This window comes from Zootoca vivipara, chromosome 1 (genome assembly GCF_963506605.1).
Source record: "Zootoca vivipara chromosome 1, rZooViv1.1, whole genome shotgun sequence".
NCBI classification, from domain to species: Eukaryota; Metazoa; Chordata; class Lepidosauria; order Squamata; family Lacertidae; genus Zootoca; species Zootoca vivipara.
This window is the reverse complement of record NC_083276.1, coordinates 30,935,898-30,959,615: the sequence shown is the minus strand read 5'-3', so window position 1 is coordinate 30,959,615 and position 23,718 is coordinate 30,935,898. Positions and strand designations below refer to the sequence as shown.

Genomic DNA, 23,718 nt, shown 5'->3' with positions numbered 1-23,718 from the left:
TGTCTGGAATTAACAAGCCCAGTATAGTTTGTCTTTAAAACTACACAAATAGTTAAATATTTTTTTTTACCTTTTTAAGCTCAACTCAAGCATTCATCTGAACATATGTAGGCAAAAGATTGTGATGGGGGGACGGACAGGGGTGCACATGTAAGCCCACCCCAGTGTCCCTGCACACACCTCCTTCACACCAGACCTTTCCATGCTGGGAGGGAAAGCTTGAAGGGAAGATTAAAGACTTTGGGGGAGGGTGTGACCAGCTAATGTTCATTGTGTATCTTTGATTCTGGATCCATTCATTGAACCTCAGACTTGGAGAACGTCATGCAAGATGTGTATTTCAAGGACTTTGAGAACATCATGCAAGATGTTCTCCAAGTCCTTGAAATACACAGGAGTATTAAACCACTAGTGAACTTCTGTATGTAATATTGGTTTCCAGAATTGTTGTTGTTGTTGTTGTTGATACAACATTCTGGGAGTGATAAAACTCTTCTTTGAAGTATATGTTTCAATTTTTCTGTATAACCATTTTAAATTTCATGGTTAATTATTACTACAGTATTATTAAATTTGTTACACATACTTCCCCAGCAGGTCGCAGGGCATTTTTAATTTTTCTTCAATAAGCTTCTTACATAGATGCTTCAGATCAGGCTAGATGTATGACTGGATGTTGGATTTGTATGTCTGTACCAATTTTTTGCCTACATAGTTTTTAAACCAGCTCCAGTCATGCAAGCTAAGCTTAAGGATGTGGTGGGAGCAGTTTATAGCCATTTAAATGGACTTGAGCAACACTATGTAAAAATGAAAGAAGAGCTGTAACCCTAGACATATTTGGACAATGGTGTGCCAAATACATTATATATAATAGAATAGTAATGATACTAAAGAAACATGAAAAGTCTTTGCTAGGAATTTATTTCATGGCATGTCTTAAGCCACGCTTCTTCTTTTTTAAGAGTTGGGGAGTCTCACCACAGCTAATCTAATGGAGAAAGTGAGAGGTCTGCAGAATCTGGCATACCAACTGGGACTGGACGAATGTAAGTAGATAGTTGCTAAAGTGTATTCTGTTTAAAAACTGTAGGTCTATTGCTTAATATTCTCATAGAGCCGTAGGAAAACTTTACATATTCAGTAAGGACATATTCAATATTTCACTTGTAAGAAATAATACAATAGAGAGACATGTATGATATTGCACTGTTAGTCTCCTGAAAAATTAACAGTTTGAAGTGGCTGCATCAGTAGTAGAATATCTCTACAAGCAGTTGCTGGGTTCCTACAACGATTGTGTGTCTCAACGATTTAGGTGGGATGTTTCTCTCTCCCGTTTCTGCTGTGAACCACACTGATGTTTTGTAATAGTAACCCCATAAGATAACTGAACTATGAATTCTTTGGAACACTTCTTACTTGAAGATGAAATTATTAGGATTAAGTACTATCTTATGATATGCAAGATAAATAAATAAGTATTTGAAGCAGTTTATGAGAGTCACAACAAGAACTATCTTTCAGTATCCTCTAGGTGGCAGCAAAATGCTACCTAGAGATAATTGGTTCCCTTCAGTGATGTTTTTGTAGCTTTTTGATTTGGATTGAGTTCTTTTGGGGGTGGGTGGGTGTTTAAATCACTGAATTTTTATATTGTATTGAAAAATGATACCAGAAAGATTGTCTCCATGTAGTAATGTTGATGGTCCTTTATTTTTGTGGAATGTTTGGTAGAGAAATTTCTACTGACATTTTTTTTAAAAAAATTCTTCGTTAGCAGTTTGCAGGTTTAGGCATTGTGACTCTTATGGTCAGTCTTTGCTCTCTTTTGAAATTAGATCGTTGCTGAGGGGACAATTTATTTAGGTAATTCTAGGGTTCAATTGGTTTTTAAGCTATAAATTTATATTTCAATGTATTAATATTTCCCATTATAAAACTGTTGCCTTTCTTTGCTGCTCTCCTACATTTAGAATGTTTCTGCATATTGTATATGACCACTGAAAGCAGGCCATAAGAAAATTACCTTAGTAACTTACTTTGTAACTTATTATGGTACTATCCTGTTAATTAGGATCTTCTGTACAGTTAGGTAATGGCACAATCAAATCTTAGTTTCATAAGCAGAGATAGGCACAAGCTTCAGGCACCTACCCCCAACTGCTTTGTTCCTCCCTTTCCTCAAGCCAGAAAGCAGATTAAACCATGATTTCTTGTTAACATCTGATTCAGAAAGCTGTGGAAAGACAGGACAGGACAGAACTTTAAGTTATGGCTTCCATATCCTGGCTTGTTCAGGAACCATTAACCATAGTTTACTGGTTCATATGTAATATGAAATCATAGTTAAATGCACCTTCCTGGTTTGTTCATTTGTGCAAAGGATTAAGCAGAGTGATTGCATTCAGGTGCCTGAAGCTCATTAATAGTTTAATAAGATGATATGAGATTTAATTATTCAAATGTTACCTTTAAATAACTTGTTTGGATGATCATAAGTTCTTTACATAGCATTTATATACCACCTTTCAATAAAGTTCTCCCAATGGCTAACAAAATAAAAACACCAAAAATCCTAAAACTACCAATAGCATTGAAAAGACAATTCAGCTTTTACAACTTGGTAGCAAGAGAAGGGGATAAACAAGCCTCATGAGAGAGGACATTCTGTAGTACTGAGGCCATCACAAAAAGAAGGCTCCTTGGGTATGTCAACCTGATATGCATAAAGGATGCTGGCCAGCTAGCTGTCCACAGGCAAAATCCAGCCCCCAAGCGGTTCTGCTGGGTTTCTGGTAGTTCTATCAGCTTATACCTGAGGTATGCTAAAAAGTAAAAACTTAGAGAAGCTCTGTTCTGCAAAGGCAGAAATCTGTCTATGCACTGAAAAATTGCTCTTAAAAAATGGTTACAACGCACATGCAATGTTAGTGCTACCTCTATATCAGCATGGTTCAAATGCAGTGTTGGCCTTGTATAGGCCTGGGGCATACCTATACTAAGATGGTGCCAAAACTCCGAGGGCATCTGGCTGGCTAAAGCTGTTCTACATTGATAGCACCAATGTTGCAATAAGCTCAGCACTGTTAAGTTTGTTGGTGGCTTTTCTGATGGTATGGGACCAGGCCAACGAATATTAGTCTCTAGTCCATCAGTAGACTCTGATCAATATTCTGCCTCCCTTCTCTCTCCTCATTCCCCACTTCCCATTCTGGTCATCATGCTATTGTGGGGTTTCAACTGTCATAAGTTTGTGTAGTAAGGTATGGTTCTATCCCCCAGACTGTTCTATCTGGAACAGAGTGCAAGAGTCTGAGCGTTCCTGGTTTAGGTCCTAGACTACTCCAGTACATGAGCTGGAGTAAATTCTATTGCTGGGTCTTGTTGAGAGGTATGTAATGCTTGATTGAGATGGCTGTCAACCAACTGATAGCTTCCATACAGTCATACAGTTTTTTGTTGTTTAGTCGTGTCCGACTCTTCGTGACCCCATGGACCAGAGCACGCCAGGCACTCTTGTCTTCCACTGCCTCCCACAGTTTGGTCAAACTCATGTTCGTAGCTTCGAGAACACTGTCCAACCATCTCATCCTCTGTCGTCCCCTTCTCCTTGAGCCCTCCATCTTTCCCAACATCAGGGCCTTTTCCAGGGAGTCTTCTCTTCTCATGAGGTGGCGAAAGTATTGGAGCCTCAGCTTCAGGATCTGTCCTTCCAGTGAGCACTCAGGGCTGATTTCCTTCAGAATGGATACATACAGTTTTAGGTGATTCATAATAACAGATCAGATACAGTACCTTGTTTTAGATTAGGATTTTGTTATTGTTGTTTGGTCGTTTAGTCGTGTCCGACTCTTCGTGACCCCATGGACCAGAGCACGCCAGGCACTCCTGTCTTGCACTGCCTCCCGCATTAGATTAGGATAGCCAGGAGCAATCTACAGGCAGCATCAGGAATGCAGCCAGTTATCTAGTCCTTGCTAGGCTCATTGTGTTGAGAAAATAATCTGAGGGTGAAGACAAAGCTGAGACTCTTCCATGCTCATATTTAGGGCAGACTGGGGGAGTGAATGGCTAAAATCAGTTGTTCCATAAAGCAGTAGAGTGTGATTAGAAGAACCTTGTGTCTACATTGCTTTAAAAAACAACCTCCTCGGATCATATGTAGAACTTTCGTATACCCTCCCATCAGATGTATGGGTAAATGGAGCATGCTTATAGGCTCTGGAACTTTCTAGCGTTGCCCTCCATGTCCATCTTGCTGAACATGCCATAATGTAGCATTGGGGACTCTCCAGGAGATATTCTCCCAATGTAGAGATGTCAAGGACTGAATCTGGGACCTACCATGGAGGCTTAGCCCTTCCCCTCTGCAACAATAGGTATAAAAGCCTCTGATTTGGGGTGCAGGCACTCTGTACAATCTCAGAGGCACCACCATTCCATCGTGTGGTCCAAGGATGAGCTCAGCACCAGTAGGGAGCATAGCAAGGTGCCTTATACTGAGACAGCTCATTCGTCCATCATAGTCAGAATTGTCTAGCCTACATTGACTGAGAGCAACTCTCCATAGGTTTCTCCCAGTCTTACTTGAAGATGCTGGGGATTGACCCTGGGTTGCTTCTTCTGCTTGCCACAGCTTGCTATTGTGCTTGGCATATTTCATTTTCCAGCATTCCAAAGCTGCCCATCAGATCACGGACGGCCCTGCTAGAGCCCCTCTGATTTTCACCATCCCACCTCAGAGGAGGAGCAAAAACACTTCCATGCTGTGCAAATACCAATGGATGGAAGAGAAGCCAGGCACATAGGGTACTACCCAGCCTCACAATCACTTCTGTCTGGAAGAAACGGCCAGCCTTTCCATAAGCCATGGCTGAAGAGGTTCCTGCTGACTGGAAAATTCCTGCAGATCCTGAGATCCATGGAGGAATCTGTCCTGCATGATTTTAATGCATCCAGGCTGCTGTTTCTGTATAATACAGTTGGTTTAAAATGAACAACTTATATTTTGTATTGATCTCTTGTTTTATGCTGCTTTTAAAAAATGTTGCTTCTTGGGATAACTCTGCAGCCCCCAGGTTAGCAACCACTGATCTGGACTACTGCTATTTGTGTAGTACAGCATAAAATGCAACCAAACCTCAAGTTTAAATAATAGAACAGTTGTGATGTGCAGAGCAATGGTTCAGAAAGAGCTGGTTTCACCTCGGAGAATTGGCTTTATTAAATACAAAGCTACCATCTGTTCTTAAATGTAGTCAGAATTACTTTAGCTAAAATAATTTGCAGCAGTGATTAGACAACCATGTAAAATTTTACTTTAAAATATTTTATGATTGTTCTACACTTAATGAATTCATCTGATATTAATTTTGTATTCCCTGATATGCACAAAAATATTTATTTAACAAAGTATCAGAAACCACATCCAAATTCATAGCCCCTTTTTTTTGCTGCAATGTAGATTACCAGGGTCATGTAACTGCATAAACTGTAGAACTTCCTGTTTGATACCTAGTCTCCAAGGAAAATAACAAGACATTGGTTTGAAAGTGAGATTGCTTTATGATGAACAGAGGGCTTGGAAGGTCTCCTGTAACTTGATAACCGTATTTATGTAGGCTTCTGTGTATGGAAAGTGTGGCTTGCTAGTATGCCACAAAAGAGAATACTAGAAGCCCACATGGGGTTGCATCCTGACAAAATTAGTTGAACTTGGGGCCCATTGAAATCAGTGAAACAGATTAGTCACGATTTGACTTGCATTCCATTTATTTCAACTAATTTAGTGTGGATCCAACCCATGAACTTATTTTGTGTTGTGTTATTGCCAAGATGCCGGCTTTTGGAATGAACATGGGTGTTTTGCAGGTTCTATGGTTTGCTGCTTGTGTTTCATCTGGTACTCAGATAAGATATCTTGACTCCAAAATGTGTATGTAATATGGCAAATATATAAACTCCAGGTTTCTCTTTTAAAGTTTCTGGTAGCAGACAGGGCCTTTATTGGCTTGGGGACATGGAAACATATGCATAGGTCTCTTGCCTACACATTTAAAGAGAAATTTCCATGTATGTATACATGGGATAAGGGACGCGGGTGGCGCTGTGGGTTAAACCACAGAGCCTAGGGCTTGCCAATCAGAAGGTTGGCGGATCGAATCCCCGTGACGGGGTGAGCTCCTGTTGCTCGGTCCCAGCTCTTGCCCACCTAGCAGTTCAAAAGCACATCAAAGTGCAAGTAGATAAATAGGTACCACTCCGGCAGGAAGATAAACGGCGTTTCCGTGTGCTGCTCTGGTTCGCCAGAAGTGGCTTTGTCATGCTGGCCACATGACCTGGAAGCTGTATGCCAGCTCCCTGCGGCCAATAACATGAGATGAGCGCCGCAACCCCAGAGTCATATCATGACTGGACCTAATAGTCAGGGGGCCCTTTACCTTTATACATGGGATAAGAGCACAGAGAGATGCTAGAAGATTGTAGTCCTACTTTCCACACATAGTTGTAGGAATCTAGAAATAATTTAGTAGTAATAAGAAATAAGAAGAAGCTGCTGGAGCAAGTTGTTGCTGGTAGGAAGCCTACAAAAGCAGGACCTGAGTGCAGCAACTCTTTCCCGGCCTGCAGTTGCTAGTTAGGAACAGCTTCTGCAAGGAAACAGACTACACTGTAGGCCAGGCATGTCCAAAGTCCATTTTGGGGGGCCCAATCTGGTCCGCCAGTCAATTTAATCCGGTCCCCGTGGCAGTATATGTCCTGGGGTAAAATCCAAAAGAAAGCTCAACAACTTTGGTCGGCCCTCACGCATGTTCACTTCATCAAACCTGGCACTCTTTGAAAAAAAGTTTGGGAACCCCTGCTGTAGGCTGCTGAGAAACTAGTCAGCTATGGAGATTTCCAGCACTCCTGGATGTATGTTAGACCTCACAGGCACTCACCCCAGTGCTCAGCCTGGGATATATTATTTTTTTCATAGTTTTTTTTTCTTTTTGATCATTCTAAGTCTCTTTTAACACACACTAGTGTGCTGTGTGCTTTGGGACACAGGCGGCACTGTGGTTTAAACCACTGAGCCTTGGGCTTGCCGATCAAAAGGTCGACGGTTTGAATCGACAGGGTGAGCTCCTCTGTGAGTTTGAAAGCACGCCAAAAGTGCAAGTAGATTAATAGGTAAACAGCGTTTCCGTGCGCTGCTCTGGTTTCACCAGAAGCGGATTAGTCATGCTGGCCACATGACCCAGAAAAACTGTCTGCAGACAAACACCCGCTCTCTCAGTCTGTAAAGCGAGATGAGCGCCGCAACCCCAGAGTTGTTCGCGACTGGACTTAACTGTCAGGGGTCCCTTTACCTTTACCTAGTGCGCTGTTCACATGTAGAGGAACAAGACATTTACCTTTCTTTTTGCTGCTCATCACTCAGCTTGGCTTCTTTACTCACTTTTTTGTTTTTTATGTGTGAGGATTTTAGTTTCTAAAAAGAGCCACCCAAATACAAATTTAAAATTAGGATGCACACAAGACCCTTGAATTGGCTAATTTTGACGTAATATTCTTAACTATCTGCAGTCCACAGATCATGACCTCAACTTTTTATCATCGCTATTGGATTGTATGCCAGTTTTAGAAGTGAAGGAGCTATGGGAAGTTTTAATTGTACCTGTGTGATTTATTCCCAGTCAGCTCTTTAATTTCTTCTGGCTGTCTGAGGTTTCCGACATGCTGTAAATTTCACCAACTTTTTCATTATCTGCAATTTCTTTATGACTTGTGAATCGGAGTGGAGAGAGAGTGTGGATTTACAGCGGATATAAACATGTCCATAAAGTCTGTATCTGTGTCAGTAATTGTACTGCTGTCAGTGACTGTCCTGTTTTACAGGCTTCTCTTGGGGAAGGAACACACTTTGCTACTAGTGGCAGTTTAGTGTTCATCCTTCGCTTTGCATTAACTCACCAAGAGATTAGGTTGTAATAATTGGGATGGAAATTGAGCTTAGATATTGGTCACTCTCTCTCACGCTCTTTCTCTCTGTCTCTCTCTCTCTCTCTTTCTTCTTGCTCTTAGCTAATGAATAAGTGAGTGAATTATCCAGTATTTTTTTGGAAGGGAAATGGACAGATAGCTGCTTCATGTTAAAATGTGGTGCAGTCGACTAACAATATTATAAATGATAGTGCTGTGCATATGTACAGATTAGTTGCACCGTTAGTTGTACCATAATAAACACTGTCTTTACCTGCCTCACCAGCATTTCTAGATTAGCTATTTCTTTTGAGACAGTTAATTACATCCTAATAATCTCCAGCTGTTGATGACTTTTTGTTGCCCATAGGAAGAGGTGTGGGGGCAAAGAGAGAGTATTCTTTTAAATGTCAATAAATGTGCCAGGTATTTCTTGTTTACTCTTTTTTACTTCAAATAAAGTAGTTTGATAAGCTGTAGATTTTTTTGACAAAGGCATTTTCGTGTGGCTTGTCTTTTAGTATATGGACTATTCGGTGTTTGGTATAGCAAAATGCATTTCAGCATAGCTGCCAAGTTATCCCTTTTTTAAAGGGATTTTCCCTTATGCTGAATAGGCTTTCTCGCGAGAACAGGGAAAACTTGGCAGCTATGATTTCAGACACTGGAAGATTATTCATGATGTCTTTGTGGAATGTCTCGTTCACTTGTCAAATACCCAGAATGTGAGCCGGTTCCAGCACTTCTGATATATATGCCTGCCAAACAGATTCAGACTGGGGAGAATGAAAACTTAAAATAAAAGCCTTTTCGGGAAGTGTTTGGGTACAAAGGACTGTTCGATAGCTCACTTCCTTTTGTTCGTGTCAGTGGATGCTAACTTTAAAGCCTATGGTGCTTGCATGGCATCTTCTGGAATTACAAGGGCATGGTTCCCCATTTATAGTGAGTGCAGTTATAGTTAAATAGCTACCAAAATCTGATAAGTGACATTAAATATATAGATAAGCACTTGACATTAAATAAGCACTTGACATTAAATATATAGATAAGCACACTTCATTTGAGTCTCGCAAACCCAACTTTATACAAATTCATGGGAAGTTTCTAGTGCTTGAGTGTCACTCTGTCTAGATTTGCATACACTGAAATGCTGTTTATCTTGTATTTTATGTTGTCAACCACCTTGAGATCTACAGAGAAAGGGTGGCATATAAATTTAATAATAATAATAATAATAATAATAATAATAAGAAGAAGAAGAAGAAGAAGAAGAAGAAGAAGAAGAAGCCAGGATCCAACTACTGTACTTGGTTTGCCACTTATGGGCAGGATAGAAAACAAACACCTGGTAAATTGTAACAGTTGGCTGTTGTGTGCATGTCTCTCTAGGCTTGTTCACACATTTTATTGAACAAGTGTACCAATTATCTCTACACATGTTCTGTACAGCTAAACTATTGTGTACACAGACTGTGCTCCGCTGCATTATTTAAAAAACTATTTGTGTACACAGATTGTACACTCATTGAATGCAACGTGCGAACACGCTCAAATATTTTGTACTGTTTTAATTAACGAAGTTATTGGTACACATACACCAGACTGTTTCTAAAGAGTTAGAAATTGAGAATATGGAGTCTGTGTCTGAAAGCAGGCTTGGCCTTTTTTTTTAACAAAAATAAAATTGTTCTTTATTTTTCAAAAGTTTACATACTTCAACATCAACAATATGTTTAATTCAGGCCTGGCTTGTTTTGACCAAGATAGGACTACAATCAAACCTCGGTTTTCGAACGTTTCGGAAGTCGAAACGGACTTCCAGAACGGATTAACGTTTGAAAACTGAGGTTCCACTCTACAACTTTTCCACACTGGAAAAACTTTTATCTTGAACTAGGAATCAGCTACCACCCTTTGTCACACTTGCTTCTTTATATCATACCTCAGGGTATATATACATAAATAAACTTCCAACTAAATTTTTACATTATAATTTTCAAAAGTAGAAGACTTACATTTTACTAAGTTGTGATTATAAACTTATAAGATAAGACAGCTTGTAATTATAAGGTGAGATAGCTGGTGTTGTCCAATTCGTTGCCCACTGGACTTGGGTCTGGGTTCAACACCTGCCTCTATCACAGACTTGCAATATGCCATGTGTAAGTTGTTTTCCCTACTTCAGTTTCCCATCTGTAGAACATGTAGAATAGTCGACAAGGCAACAGGAAATTTGCAAATATACTACTACTACTACTACTACTAATAATAATAATAATAATTTGTTTACACCCTGCCCATCTGGCTGGGTTTCCTTAGCCACTCTGGGCTGCTTCCAAGAAAATATTAAAATACAGTAGTCCATCAAACATTAAAAGCTTCCCTAAACAGGTCTGCCTTCAGATGTCTTCTAAAAGTCCAGTAGTTGTTGTTCTCTTTGACATCTGATGGGAGGGCGTTCCACAGGGCGGGTGCTACTACTGAGAAGGCCCTCTGCCTGGTTCCCTGTAACTTGGCTTCTCGCAGTGAGGGAACTGCCAGAAGGGCCTCAGCGGTGGACCTCAGTGTCCGGGTAGAATGATGGGGGTGGAGACGCTCCTTCAGGTATACTGGACCGAGGCTGTTTAGGGCTTTAAAGGTCAGCACCAACACTTTGAATTGTGCTCGGAAATTTACTGGGAGCCAATGTAGGTCTTTCAGGACCGGTGTTATGTGGTCTTGGCGGCCGCTCCCAGTCACCAGTCTAGCTGGATTAGTTGTAGTTTCCGGGTCACCTTCAAAGGTAGCCCCACATAAAGCGCACTGCAGTAGTCCATGCGAGAGATAACCAGAGCATGCACCCCTCTGGCGAGACAGTCTGCAGGCAGATAGGGTCTCAGCCTGCGTACCAGATGGAGCTGATAAACAGCTGCCCTGGACACAGAATTAACCTGCGCCTCCATGGACAGCTGCGAGTCCAAAATGACTCCCAGGCTGCTCACCTGGTCCTTCAGGGGCACAGTTACCCCATTCAGGACCAGGGAGTCCTCCACACCTGCCCAACACCTGTCCCCCCAAAACAGAACTTCTGTCTTGTCAGGATTAAACCTCAACCTGTTAGCCACCATCCATCCTCCAACTGCCAACAAATAAGTAGCAATATAATATGTAACCTGCCTTTTTCAAATCCCTGCCTACATGAAGCATTGGATGCCAACCAAAGCAGAAAGCCAGTTCAGCTCCAAATGCCAATGTAGTATTCTTTAGCATAATACTAATTTTCTTAGAAGATTTTATTGTGTCCAGATGGAGTTTACAAGAGCTCAGTTCCGCCACCTTTCAGATTGGCACCATTGCCATTCTAAGAGAACAAGGGAGAAGTTCATGGTGAGCTCCGGCACCTACTTTTTAAGAAAAAAGCACTACATGTAGCTCTGTTTTAATGTATCTTCCCTTCCTCCCCCTCCTAGTTTCCTGGGAAAAACTTAGGACAACCTCATTCAATTAAGTAAGCTATGCAAAGTATGTGGAAATGCTTGATTCCTAGTGGCTTCCCATGTGATGTTCAGCTGTGGCACATAGCACTTAGCAGATGACTAACTGGGATGCACATGGCTATATGTTTTGTAAATTAATCCTACAGCACAACCCTGTCCTTGTTTACCTTGTCGGACCATCATTTTCTCTAAGCAAATACAGCAATCTTATTAGCTGAGATTTCTATGGTTTGCTTAGAGCAGAACCTGTTGTTGTTTTCTCAGCTTCCCGGAAACATTTCCTCCTCTTCTGAATACGAGGCCTTACAGAGATCAATTGCATTCCTTTTTTGCATTCCTAGTCACTGCAGCCTTGCAGGGCCTGTATATCTTGAATGTAATATAGCTGGGCCAGAGCTCTGTGACAAGATCTAAGTGCCTCATTAACTCCTGTACGCTAGAACAAGATAAAAATGTCATCAAGCCCCTATCAGATGCCTGATATAACCTCCAGCAAGCTGGAGTGCCATTAGTTTAAATTCTCAATCAAATGCCTTCCTTGAGCTTAAGGAGCAATGATTAAACATGGAGTGTCCCCTGAGGACTCTACAGCTGTCGCGGCTTGGGGTGGGTCCCCTCTCTTACCAACCGGAGAGTCTTGAGCCAGAGGTCCCAGTGGGGCGGGCCCTCTTCAGACCTGCACGTGCCTGCCCCAGCTGTTCTCCTTTGCCTAATGAATTGCTTTACAGGGAGAAGCTGGGTATTGTCATCACAAGCTGCCTTCCCTGGGGGCTTGAGCCAGCCTCCGTAATGACTAATGTTAGTGATAGTAATTGAAGTGTGATAGCTCTCTGGGGACTCTGCACCATGTTTGATGCTAGCAAGCACTTGTGGCTGGTGCAGGCCTGTGAATGGCTCAAAAGTGATTTTTAATTGCTCTGCTCCCCGTCTACACTTAAATGTGGACTTAAAATGTTTCTCATTTTCTTGGTAATCTGGTGGATTTATATTTTTAGAGTGAGTGGTACTGTGAAAGGTTTGCAGGACTCTACTGTCCTTGTAGTCTTATTCTTACTATTCTTATTCTTATTAAATAAAATTTGTATGCCACCCTATACCTGTAGATCTCAGGGCAGTTCACAACATAAAATCACAATATGAAAAACATACATATACATAATAAAAACAAAGACAACCCAATAAGCTTTTAATGTTTAATAGATTATTGCATTTTAATGTTCTGTTCTGTTGGAAGCCGCCCAGAGTGGCTGGGGAAACTCAGCCAGATGGGTGGGGTATAAATAATAAATTATCATCATCATTATTATTTTTTTCCCCTTCCACAAAAAGTTTTCAATTAGCAATAATTGTAATAGTCCTTGGTATCCCTGTTGCTTGTCCTCATCTGTCTGTCAAGTTGCAGTGTGTGGAGCATACAGCAACACTACAATACAGTACAGTACAGAACTTTTCTAAGTTCAGCTGAACTCTGGTGGAAAGAAAGGTTACGCACAGTAATGCAATTACGTAGTTTGCTCACTGGCATCAGCATATGGAGGTAGGCCAGATCCTTACCACCCACAATAGGCAAAGTTTGACAGGCAGCTGGTGTCAAAGATGTCAAGTGACATGTTTTTGCCCATGTGATGATCAGCTGATGGTTGGGGCTTGCAACCTTTCTTTGGCCCAGCCATATCTATCTGCCCTACAACTGACATAATATATAACATTAGATATGGTGAAGGTGCATGTGGCTTAGCCAAAATGGCCTTGTGGGCCTTTTACTGGCTTTCTCTGGTTCACTAGCTATAGCCATTGCTGGACAGAGGTAGACCATGACCACTGTAGACTATGTGTTGGTAAGTTGAAGGCTGGATTACTGCACCTTGCTCTTTGTGGGGCTACCCTTGGTCTTGGTTCAGAAACTAAAGCTAGCGCACAATGTGGCAGCCGGGCTGCTGCTGAAGGCCTCTGGCTGGCAGCATGTAACACCATTGTTAATATCTGGCTGCCCGTCTACTACTGAGCCAGGTTCCAGGTTCTTGTATTAATTTACAAAGCCCTGAACAGCTTAGGTCCTTAAGGACAACCTAAGCCCTTATATCTCTGCTCAATAAACTGAGATCATCTGCAGGGTTCTCAGTAGTTCTCTCCTGAGTTGGCAAGGTCTTTGACATCAATACAAAATAGAGCCTTGAGTATCATCAGCCCAGTCCTGTGGTGTATTGAAAAATTTCTTCAGTTTAAATTTTCTGCTATTTTATACTATTTTTCAGAATTTTTCATTTTTTCTAAGCAGTACTGCAGTCTTAACAGGATCAGTTTTGCTTGAAAGTTTGGCTTGTGATATCCTTTTCTAGAAAACCTCTATTTCAGTGCAGACAGTTCAGAAACAATTCTTTCTTCCTGTCCCATTCCTGCAGCCCTGCATTGCATTGCACGGGATTGGACTAGAATTTAATGAATGTTTGTGGCTGTGGCAAAGCTTGCTTACAGATCTTGGTCCACTTCATATGCCGCCTCCTACTGATATTTCTGCCTGTAGGAAGAATGTTCATATGTTGATACATCATTACAAATAATATTGAATATAGTCAGCTTTAAAGATACAAATGTTTTGCACTTACATATTTCTCTGAAACAGCCTTGTTCAGCAGATTTGTGCCGTATCTATTTAATGAGAGAGAGCTCTTGGTTCCTTGGAACTTCTGTGCAAAGGCGAATGGCGAACATTATAGCTACAAAGTGTGAATTCTTAGCTGAAGTATGGTACTGACAGCATGAGCTTTAAAAAAAGAAGTACGGTAGGAATGTCTCGTTTTTGACGTCACAGCAATCAAGTTCCAAATTAATTACTAAGAGACACTATTGATAAGAAATCTTCAATCTTTTCTGCTAATTTTCTCATGCTGCTGCTAGTAATAATCTTTCATTGTATATGCATTATAGATATGCTTGGATTTGTTAATTGTAATATTAAATTAATGAGCACACTCAAATAGCAATTAGTTACATGCATTCTTCAGGAGGCTCATGGCATTTTGTTCTGCCTAGTGTACCTGATACCTGCATCAGCAATCTTGACCACATTTATCAAGGTTTACTTGTGGGGTGGCGGCGATAATGAAGGGAGTGCATTCTATTGCTCCAGCATGTCAACCAGAATAAACCCCTCCTTCTTTCCTTATATGACCTGTACACTGTTAACAGCTACTTTCCTATGGTTGCCAAGTCAAAACCTTATGAAATTATATTTGTGGGTGTTCTTAAAGCTAATTTAGATGTGCATCATCATAGTTCATGTATTGTCAGTATATATTCAGGTCAAATGCAACCCATATAATTAGGTTTATACAAGCATGCTTTCTCAGTATTTTGCTCTGGTTTAAGTAAATCAATTTTAAAATCAATTTCTGTTTGTACAAATAAGACCTTTAATGTGGTAGCCTCAGACTTGGTTGTTTTAAGCATCGTGCCTGTTCTGAATAACTTTCGCTGCTGTGTTCACTAAAAGTGCATCTGCTGGCAGAATTGGTCTTATTTGTACGTTGGTTCTGCAAGATCAAATATTCCAGATTGGTTCCACTTAAAGCTTCCAAGATAACTGCCAGTTAGCACTGACGGTTACACGTTCATTATTTTCTGTGGAAGAGCAGCATGTAGATATCTGGGCACTGGTTGACTTCTATTAAACCAAGCTGTTTTGAATTCAGCAACAATCTTTCCTAAAATAAGGAATGTTGCATGAAGTATGGCACATCTGGCAACACCAATGCAGACAGTTCTGAATAGTTATTTAAAGTTCCATGATTTTTGACCTATGGAAGCATGGATAAACAAGTGACTGATCATGATATAATTATAAGAAGAGGTGGTGATAGGAGTTTAGCTCCACAGAAGGTATTTCTTGAGCCAGTAATCTTTATATAGGAAGCTGCATTCACTGCTGGTATTCAGTTGCTGTGCTCTGCTTTCCCCTGGAAGATTTAATACTTCTTCTACACACCTTAGTAGTGTTCCCCCACCCCACGCCCAGCAAGATCAAACCTGAAACACTGAAGAGCTTTTTGCCAGTGAACTATTGACCAGGCATCCCCAAACTACGGCCCTCCAGATGTTTTGGCCTACAACTCCCATGATCCCTAGCTAACAGGACCAGTGGTTGGGGATGATGGGAATTGTAGTCCAAAACATCTGGAGGGCCGAAGTTTGGGGATGCCTGCTATAGACAGTACTAAGCTGGGTGGACTCAGTGGTCTTGGTATGTAACAGTTTCCTATGTTCCACATGACACACAATATGTGTATTTTTTAAAACTAGGGTTTCCCAAATTTGGGTCTCCAACTTGGACTACAACTCCCATCATCCCTAGCTAACAGGATCAGTGGTTGGGGATGATGGGAATTGTAGTCCAAAACATCTGGAGGGCCGAAGTTTGGGGATGCCTGCTATAGACAGTACTAAGCTGGGTGGACTCAGTGGTCTTGGTATGTGACAGTTTCCTATGTTCCACATGACACACAATATGTGTATTTTTTAAAACTAGGGTTTCCCAAATTTGGGTCTCCAACTTGGACTACAACTCCCATCATCCCTAGCTAGCAGGACCAGTGGTCAGGGATGATGGGAATTGTTGTCCAAAAGCAGCTAGAGACCCAAGTTTGGGAAGCCCTGTTCTAAAGGAGTCCTGTACAACATTTTTAAAACACTTGTACTAGCTTCACATTCTTAATCTGCAAGTGTGTGTACTTTTTAGAATACTGCTTTAAAAAGATCGTTTTTAGGATGCAGTGAGTTTCTTAACTCAACGTAGGGAGCAATTGCCAGCTAATTTGTGTATTAGATATTTGGGCTTAAGCGTCTAATAAGTGTAATAATGCCTGGTTAGTGATGAGTAACCTAATGAATCTTATGCAAGCAGGTTCCTTAGCCCTAATCCATTGACCATGCTGAGGGTCACTGTTGCGGTGCATTTCTCAGGATGAGCCGCATGCTGCCTGCTGCTTCCCTGTTAGAATTCAGCCTGCCATACCCTTAGCACCCTGTCTCCTGAATGGAATTCAAAAAGACACTTAGATTTCCATAAATAAATTAGGAATTCAGTGGCTTCTTCCGGCTAATCAGGACAGGCTGATAAACCTTGCTAGCTGTTTAATAAATGAATTGTGACTGATTACCTATTAATATGGACGCCTCAGGAATTCACCCAGGGGGAAGCAGAGCAGTGAAATAGAGAGGGGCATGGCCCCCTGGGAAATCAGGGCTTCATGTTTGCAGCTTAAATATCTCTGTGAAGTATCAATAAGGAGGTAATTGAATTTTGAACACAAACATGAGCGCCGGATGGATGAAGAGAAGGGGAGGGGGCTCTGATCGTCTCTTCTAGGCCCCTTCATTCTTCCCTCCCCTTTCCCTTGGAGACCACTCTAGTGAAGATAGATGCTAAATCCATTAAATAAAGATTAGACTCTGTCGTGGTAGAAAATGGTAGCTTAGCTAGATCCCTGGGCAAATTGGGACCTTTAGCAATACAGAAAATTAAAATATACATTTTTAACAAGTGTGCTATCGACACGCTAATAATGGTTGCCTGTCTTGGGGGTTTGCTCACCTTTAGATTTGCCTTTGTTTGTCTATAGTGCTCTCCTTGTTTCTGTACTATTTTTTGTTTGTTTGTTTGTTTGTTTCCTTAAATTGGTAAAACTGTAACTTCTTCAGACTATGATCTGCTGTATTTCCTAGAATGAGATCTAAAATGTATTATTAGACAAGAGATGTTCTACGTTGCCTGAAATATAAAGACTACCAAGAAGATGCAGTTAAGGCAACAACATGCAGATTCAAGGATAAATGAAACACCCAAGGAAGATACTTTTATGTCTACACAAGCTCCATAAGGACCTTGAATCCAAGTTTTTGTTTTTTTCTAGGCTTGCCAGAGATTGAATCTGACTATTAAGTGGGTGGTACTGATACCAGTTGTTCCTGGTTTCTGGATTGCTCTGTAGGACAAAAATAATGAACTTACTAGTGAAGAGATTTGCACCACAACAGTTAAATCAGAACTCTGTGCCTCAGGAAGCAGACAAAACTTTCCCTCTGTTGAAAGGCTCTCTGCTCTTCATTGCAGTAGACTTGTTGCCAGAACTGTGGGAAGTCACCATATTCTAGCACCTTTCAGACAGGATAGTATTAAGTTCAAGGCAGCTCTTTAATCTTCTCCGAAAGATTACAGCAAAGTGGTCTGAGTTTAACACTCCATACGTTGCATAAGTCTTGGTTTGTTTGAACTTGTAAAATAACTTTACACTTGTGCTACCGGTAGGTAGATGGAAAGCACTCTGAATGCATGAATATAAACAGCAATCCAACATATATATGAAGGCTGTAGGTGTCCCCTGGTAAAAGGCAGGGGAACGGTAGTGAACCAACTACAGTGGTACCTTGGTTTAAGTACACAATTGGTTCCAACAGTCTGTACTTAACCTGAAGCGTACTTAACCTGAAGCTAACTTTCCCATTGAAGTAATGGAAATGGATTAATCTGTTCCAGACGGCCCGCGAAGTACTTAAACTGAAGCGTACTTAACCTGAAGTGAACATTCTCATAGAAAGTAATGGAAAGTGGATTAATCCGTTTCAGACGGGTCCGCGGAGTACTTAAACTGAAAGTACTCAAACCAAAGCGTACTTAAACTGAGGTATGACTGTACTTCTATAGAGATCCACTCTTTTCCATGGTAGAGGATGGGATTTGCGCTAAAGGCTCTTTACATTACTTGGATTTTTATCTCTTTTTATCTCCATACAAGTCAGCATGCCAAGAAAGTTGTTCAGCACTCAAGCCTACAACAGATTCTAGAACTGGCGACATATTTCACCATGCAACTTATTGTACTTTTCCTTTATTCCATTGTAGCTCTTTAAAATTATCATTTTTTGATTGCATCATGAAGAGCTAAAGTGAATTGTTTTGAGCAAGCGCTGCTGTGGTTTCCTACAGAATAAAGCTCAGTCTTGTAAAGATTCAAGGCAAACTTGCTTTTTCCAGAGTTGGAAAAGCAGAAGCTCACTTGTGCCACTTTGGGGAGCAACATGCTGGATTCTGAGTACCAAAGGATAGAGAGAGTACTACTTAACCAAAGCAGCGTAATGGGAGACTTTCATTTACTAAGATATATAGAAGAGGTTGTATACCACAGTAGTTGCTAAGAAACAGACCCCTATACCAAGATATTCCAAATTTGTCCTCACCCAAAATGCATTAGGCAGTCTTTTGCAAGTTACTGCCTCTCACCCTTAGCGAATAATGGGATAATAATATTGACATAGCTGTTAGGGCTGTTGGATATTATGTGAAGTGCCCTGTGGACACTCAAGTGCAATATAAATTCATACTGGTATTGAGATGTGCAGAGTTTTCTGGAACACATGCTAATGGCTTCACTGAGACAATAAAAAGATTCTGCCAAGGATGCTAAGGATTTAAGTATTTCATCTGTGCTTGGATTTCAGTGCTCACACAAATCCTCCCCTCAAGCATTTAAGTAGAATTAATTTACATAAAGTTGTTTCCTACATATGATCATGATGGTAAAGAGGGTTAAAGAATCTTCTCCAGTGCTATCCAATTGCTGTCCTTCTGTTTCAAGAATGTAAATGTTGACTAAGTGTGCTTCATTTTTTAATTTTGGGAGGAGGACAGATGCTCTCTGGTGGGTTGGTTGAAGAGTTTCTTCTGTTTAGAATTTCTGCCATTTTATATACAATTTATCAGAATTTTGTACTATTTTCCAAGCAGTACAGTGGTACCTCTGGTTACGAACTTAATTTGTTCCGGAGATCTGTTCTTAAGCTGAAACCGTTCTTATCCTGAGGCGCACTTTCGCTAATGGGGCCTCCTGTTACACGCGTGCCTCTGGCACGTGATTTTCGTTCGCAACCTGGGGCAAAGTTTGCAACCAGGAGCAACTGCTTCTGGGTTAGCGGAGCTTCTAACCTGAAGCATTCATAACCAGAAGCATTCGTAACCAGAGGTACCACTGTACTACAGTCTCTACAACTTCAGTTTTACTTGAAAGTTTGCCTTGTGATATCCTTTTCTAGCAAATCTCTGCTTCAATGCAGATTGTTCAGAAACAATTATCTCCTCCTGTTGCATTCCTGCAGCCCTGCGTTGCATCACAGGGGGTGGACTAGATGGCCCTTGGTAGCCCTTCCAACTCTACAGTTCTATGATTCTGAGACTTCTCAGAAGAGCCTTTCAATAGTTGGAGATGTTTGCTTATTATTTCAATGAAATGCCTGCTTAATCAACCTGAATTACTCCCATTAATCAGTAGGTTGATCCCACTGAATAGCTAGTGCTCCGAGGGAGAAGGCTATTCTGCCCACACTGTTTATGAGAGCTATAATCTAGCTGTTAGAGTAGCTGTGTTAGTAGCATTTAATTCAGCGACTGTGTGCTTTTTTTTTAATAATTACATAGGGATTTGGCTTTTACAGTTATTGCAGTTCTCAGGGATGGTTGATTAACAGAAGTAATCATCTAATCTTTGGCATTTATGCTGGTGTATGTTGTGTAGCAAAGTGAGATGGTTTCTCAAAGTGTAGCAAAATGTATACTTATCAGATGTTGCTTCAAAATTATGTTTGCACCTTTCTGCTTAAAGCCTCTCTTCACATTTTGTAGTCCAAGTCCATCTCTCCTCTTTATTGGTTGCAAATCATGTATGAAAACAGATACTGAAGCTACAGTATTTGGTAAGAATGGAAGAAAATCTCTCTCTCTCTCTCTCTCTCTCTCTCTCTCTCTCTCTCTCTCTCTCTCTCTCTCAAATCTCATCTCAAGGATTTTGACACTGGTATACTTCCTAGTGATAGAGCATAACTTTTCCTAAGAAAAAGTAGAAGATAGCCATGTTGGGCTATAAGAAAACTTGCCCATCTAATTCACCATCCCTTCACTGTGGTAATTGCTCATTTGGGCATAACATATTTGCAGAATCAACTACTTGTACTCTACATGTGTTTGGATGATAAGGAAGCTCGGTTATGAGTTAAGGACTTATAACCTTTTGAAATAACTTGGTGTTAGTCTTGATCTTTAAGAGCATTGGTTTTTCAGTGTGCTTCACCCATGTTCAACTGAAGCCAAAGGCTTTAGAAGTAGAAGGGCAGAGAAAAAAGTGAAGATTAGAATGGTCTAGAGTCTCTAGACTGAAGAAGATACAGCTTGGATAAAAGACAAATAATAGAAATTAAAGATGGAGCTCCAAGTAGAAGATGTTGCAGTAACCTAATCTGGGAGGTTATCAGAGTATGAATAACCACATGCAGCCTCTGCCCAGGAGGAGCCACAGGTGGTGAATGTTGCTACTAACATCACTTACAGGTGAAACTCAGAAAATTAGAATATCATTTTCTTGGATTGGGCTGTGCTTTCTTCAGCTCTACCACTGGAGATCTACAGGTGAAACTCGGAAAATTAGAATATCGTCAAAAAGTGCATTTATTTCAGTAATGCAACTTACTATTTTTTCTTTTCCTTTTAATTTTTACAAATGCTTTCTTTTGGGAATTCCACAGTAATAAAATAAATAGTTACAATAATACAAAAAGAAAGATCACTATTACATTTCATTAATTACATTCCATTTATAATTGACCCGCCTAACGACAAATAATTACAATTACAACAAATAAAGGCTTGACATATCTTGCTTTGCATGTCATGCATCTATCTCATATATTGGTTTCACCTTTTAAGTTGCATTATTGAAATGAATGCAATTTTCGACGACTTTTTGTTATGAGAAGTTGTTGCTGGGGCAAGGAGGGAACGCCCTGTTGTGCAAACAAGAAGTCCTTGCACAGGACTTCCACTGGTGGAGTTCATTAGGTGAATCCCATCCCAGATTTAATTGAACTTTGACTTGGTTGAACATACAGCTTTCAATCAGCTCTTTTTAGAACCCTTTATCTGCCTTACGATAGAACTTCTTTGCAGGGAATCCTCAACTTTCACCACACTCACAGAAAGAAGCCCTTTGCAACTCTTCTCTATTCTTAATGGTTGGGAGAATGGGTATACAATCCTGGCATCCATTGAAATGTGGGCATGCTTGATGAGGTATGTTCAGTGTAGGCTAAGCCCATACAAATTGCTTGTCCTGCTCAGTTCCTATCAATCTTGTGTGTATTGCGAATTTTAAGGGGATATTTACTGAGACCTTTTGCAGGGACTGCAGGAGGTACTGGTGCACATTGGTGACCCCTATGTATGTGCTTTATGCATCCAGTTTTGCCGGTCATTTTTGCAGTGCAGTTAGCCACTATAACACTCCTGTTGTAGTGTGTGTGTGTGTGTGTGTGTGTTTATGTATGTAAATTTGTTTATAGAGATTGGCTTTAGTGTGTATCTTTTGATGGGATTTTGTCTACATGATTTTACTTTGCAATATAGGATGTAAATTCAGCTCAGGCTTTGAGCACTATTATTAAACCTTTTCAAGGAGGTCCCTCGTGGCAGCTTCATAGAGCAGGTGGCCTGTGCTGCATATGGGGAGTCAAGAGCCTGTGTCTTATCAGAACATATAATCTAAAAATCGCTCAGCCTGTTTTCCTCTCCTGGGGAGAGAACGACCACACTGGACTCTTATGCTAAAAACTAATTATTAACCTACAGTAAACGTCATTCAGCACAAATCCCAGCTGAAAGTGCCTGGGTGACGGATGTTTCTGGGTAGCAGGCCAAGCTGTCATTTGGCTTTTTAATAGATAGTCTGTTCATTGTCCCACAGAATTTGAAGCTTATCTTTTTGGATTTAACAGAATAAGCCGGGCCTTCTTTTTTATTTTTCTAATAGCTGTTTAGAGGAGTGTGAATTTTTTTATTAAAAAAAGTAGGTCTCAATGGAGCTAGTGGGACACTGGCTGCTTTACTCAGTTATAGCATGAGAGGACCAGTGATACCAGACGGAGAATTAGGGTTCATGAGAATTTCCATTTTCACTTTTACATAGAAGCTAATTTCTCACGATTCCTAAGTTCTATTTAAAAACCTGTAGGCGATGTCTATGAAAGGCTGTATTTATGAGGATGCAATTTGTGTCCTACCTGATTACCTGTTTTTCCCTCATGATCTCCAGTAATTTTGACCAATATCTTTCCTCTTGCTGCCACATTTTCCATGCAAATAAAATAAAAGTTTGCCTCTTGCCTTGCTGAGGGTAATGCTGGTAGAGCGTATCCTTGTGATGGCATCTGGGTATCAGGTAAACCTGCCTTCCTACACTTCCTGCAACCTCCTTCCTTTTTGTATCCTTCCCTGCCCAGGTCTGGCAGCTGCCACCACACTAGGCACACTGAGAAGGAAAAAAGGAAAGTGACGACTAGGCATATCACTTCTCCCCATGTGGATTGGCTTCCCAGTCTGTTTACAAACTGCACAAACTACTTTCATCCCTTTGGCAAGGTCTGTCATTTATGTGGCTTGTAAACACTCCTCCAGGAGGCCAAATCACATTTGCTGAATTAATTAGATATCTGGGACTGTGTGTATGCAACTGCAGAGGCAGCGACAACCACCCGAGGAATTATGTGTGTAAAGGGGGTCTTAGAATGTGCTACAGATGGAACTCAGCATTGCACTCACTAGTGTTTCTCCACCCAAGCAAACACAATGTGCTCTGATGACCGCCAGTCTCTGGAGTTTCTCTGTCTGAGTGAGTGAATGCACCCGGAGCATTCAGCTGGGAAACTTTGTGAAGCTTCAGGACAGTATGCACTCATTTCTCTCTTTCTCCTTTCCTTTCCTGGCAGGGATGTGAGAGTGATCATGCCAGCAGCAGGAAAAGAGCCTGATTGGGTACCCAGGGACAGCTCTTTACCCCTCCAAACTGGTAGTGCATTTGAGCTTCAATGTTTGATCCACAACCGCACCTACCAACCATTCTGATTGTTCATCGGCTGCTGTATTCATTACAGTACTGTACAAAGAATTTCACAATCAGAATGCCAGTGTTGAAATTCATGATGATGATTTTTAGAAACAACAACACATAGAATCATAGAGTTGGAAAGGAGCCCTTGGCAGTCATCTAGTCTGCCTGGTCACTGCAGCATCTGCAATACAGGATATGCAGCTACAACATACCTGACAGCCGCACTGCTTAAATACCTCCAGTGAAGGAGAGTCCACCCTCTGAAGCAGCCTATGCCACTGCTGAACACCTCTTACCATTAGGGAGTTTCTCCTAATGTTCAGTTGAAATCTGCTTCCTTGCAGTTA

General features: G+C 40.9%; 1 protein-coding gene across 2 annotated transcripts in view; it reads left to right on the top strand.

The window, feature by feature from the left end:
- The window catches only part of LIN52 (lin-52 DREAM MuvB core complex component), a 41,330-nt gene that overhangs the window by 3,148 nt on the left and 14,464 nt on the right, over positions 1-23,718 (top strand). The window contains exons 5-6 of one of the 2 annotated variants that reach the window (XM_060272754.1): positions 966-1,049; positions 4,674-21,093. In XM_060272754.1, coding sequence (XP_060128737.1) covers positions 966-1,049; positions 4,674-4,714 — 125 coding nt within the window. In that variant the 3' untranslated portion in view covers positions 4,715-21,093. Of the gene's footprint in view, positions 1-965; positions 1,050-4,673; positions 21,094-23,718 lie in introns of those variants that run through there. The other variant, XM_035108696.2, reaches the window with a different exon arrangement.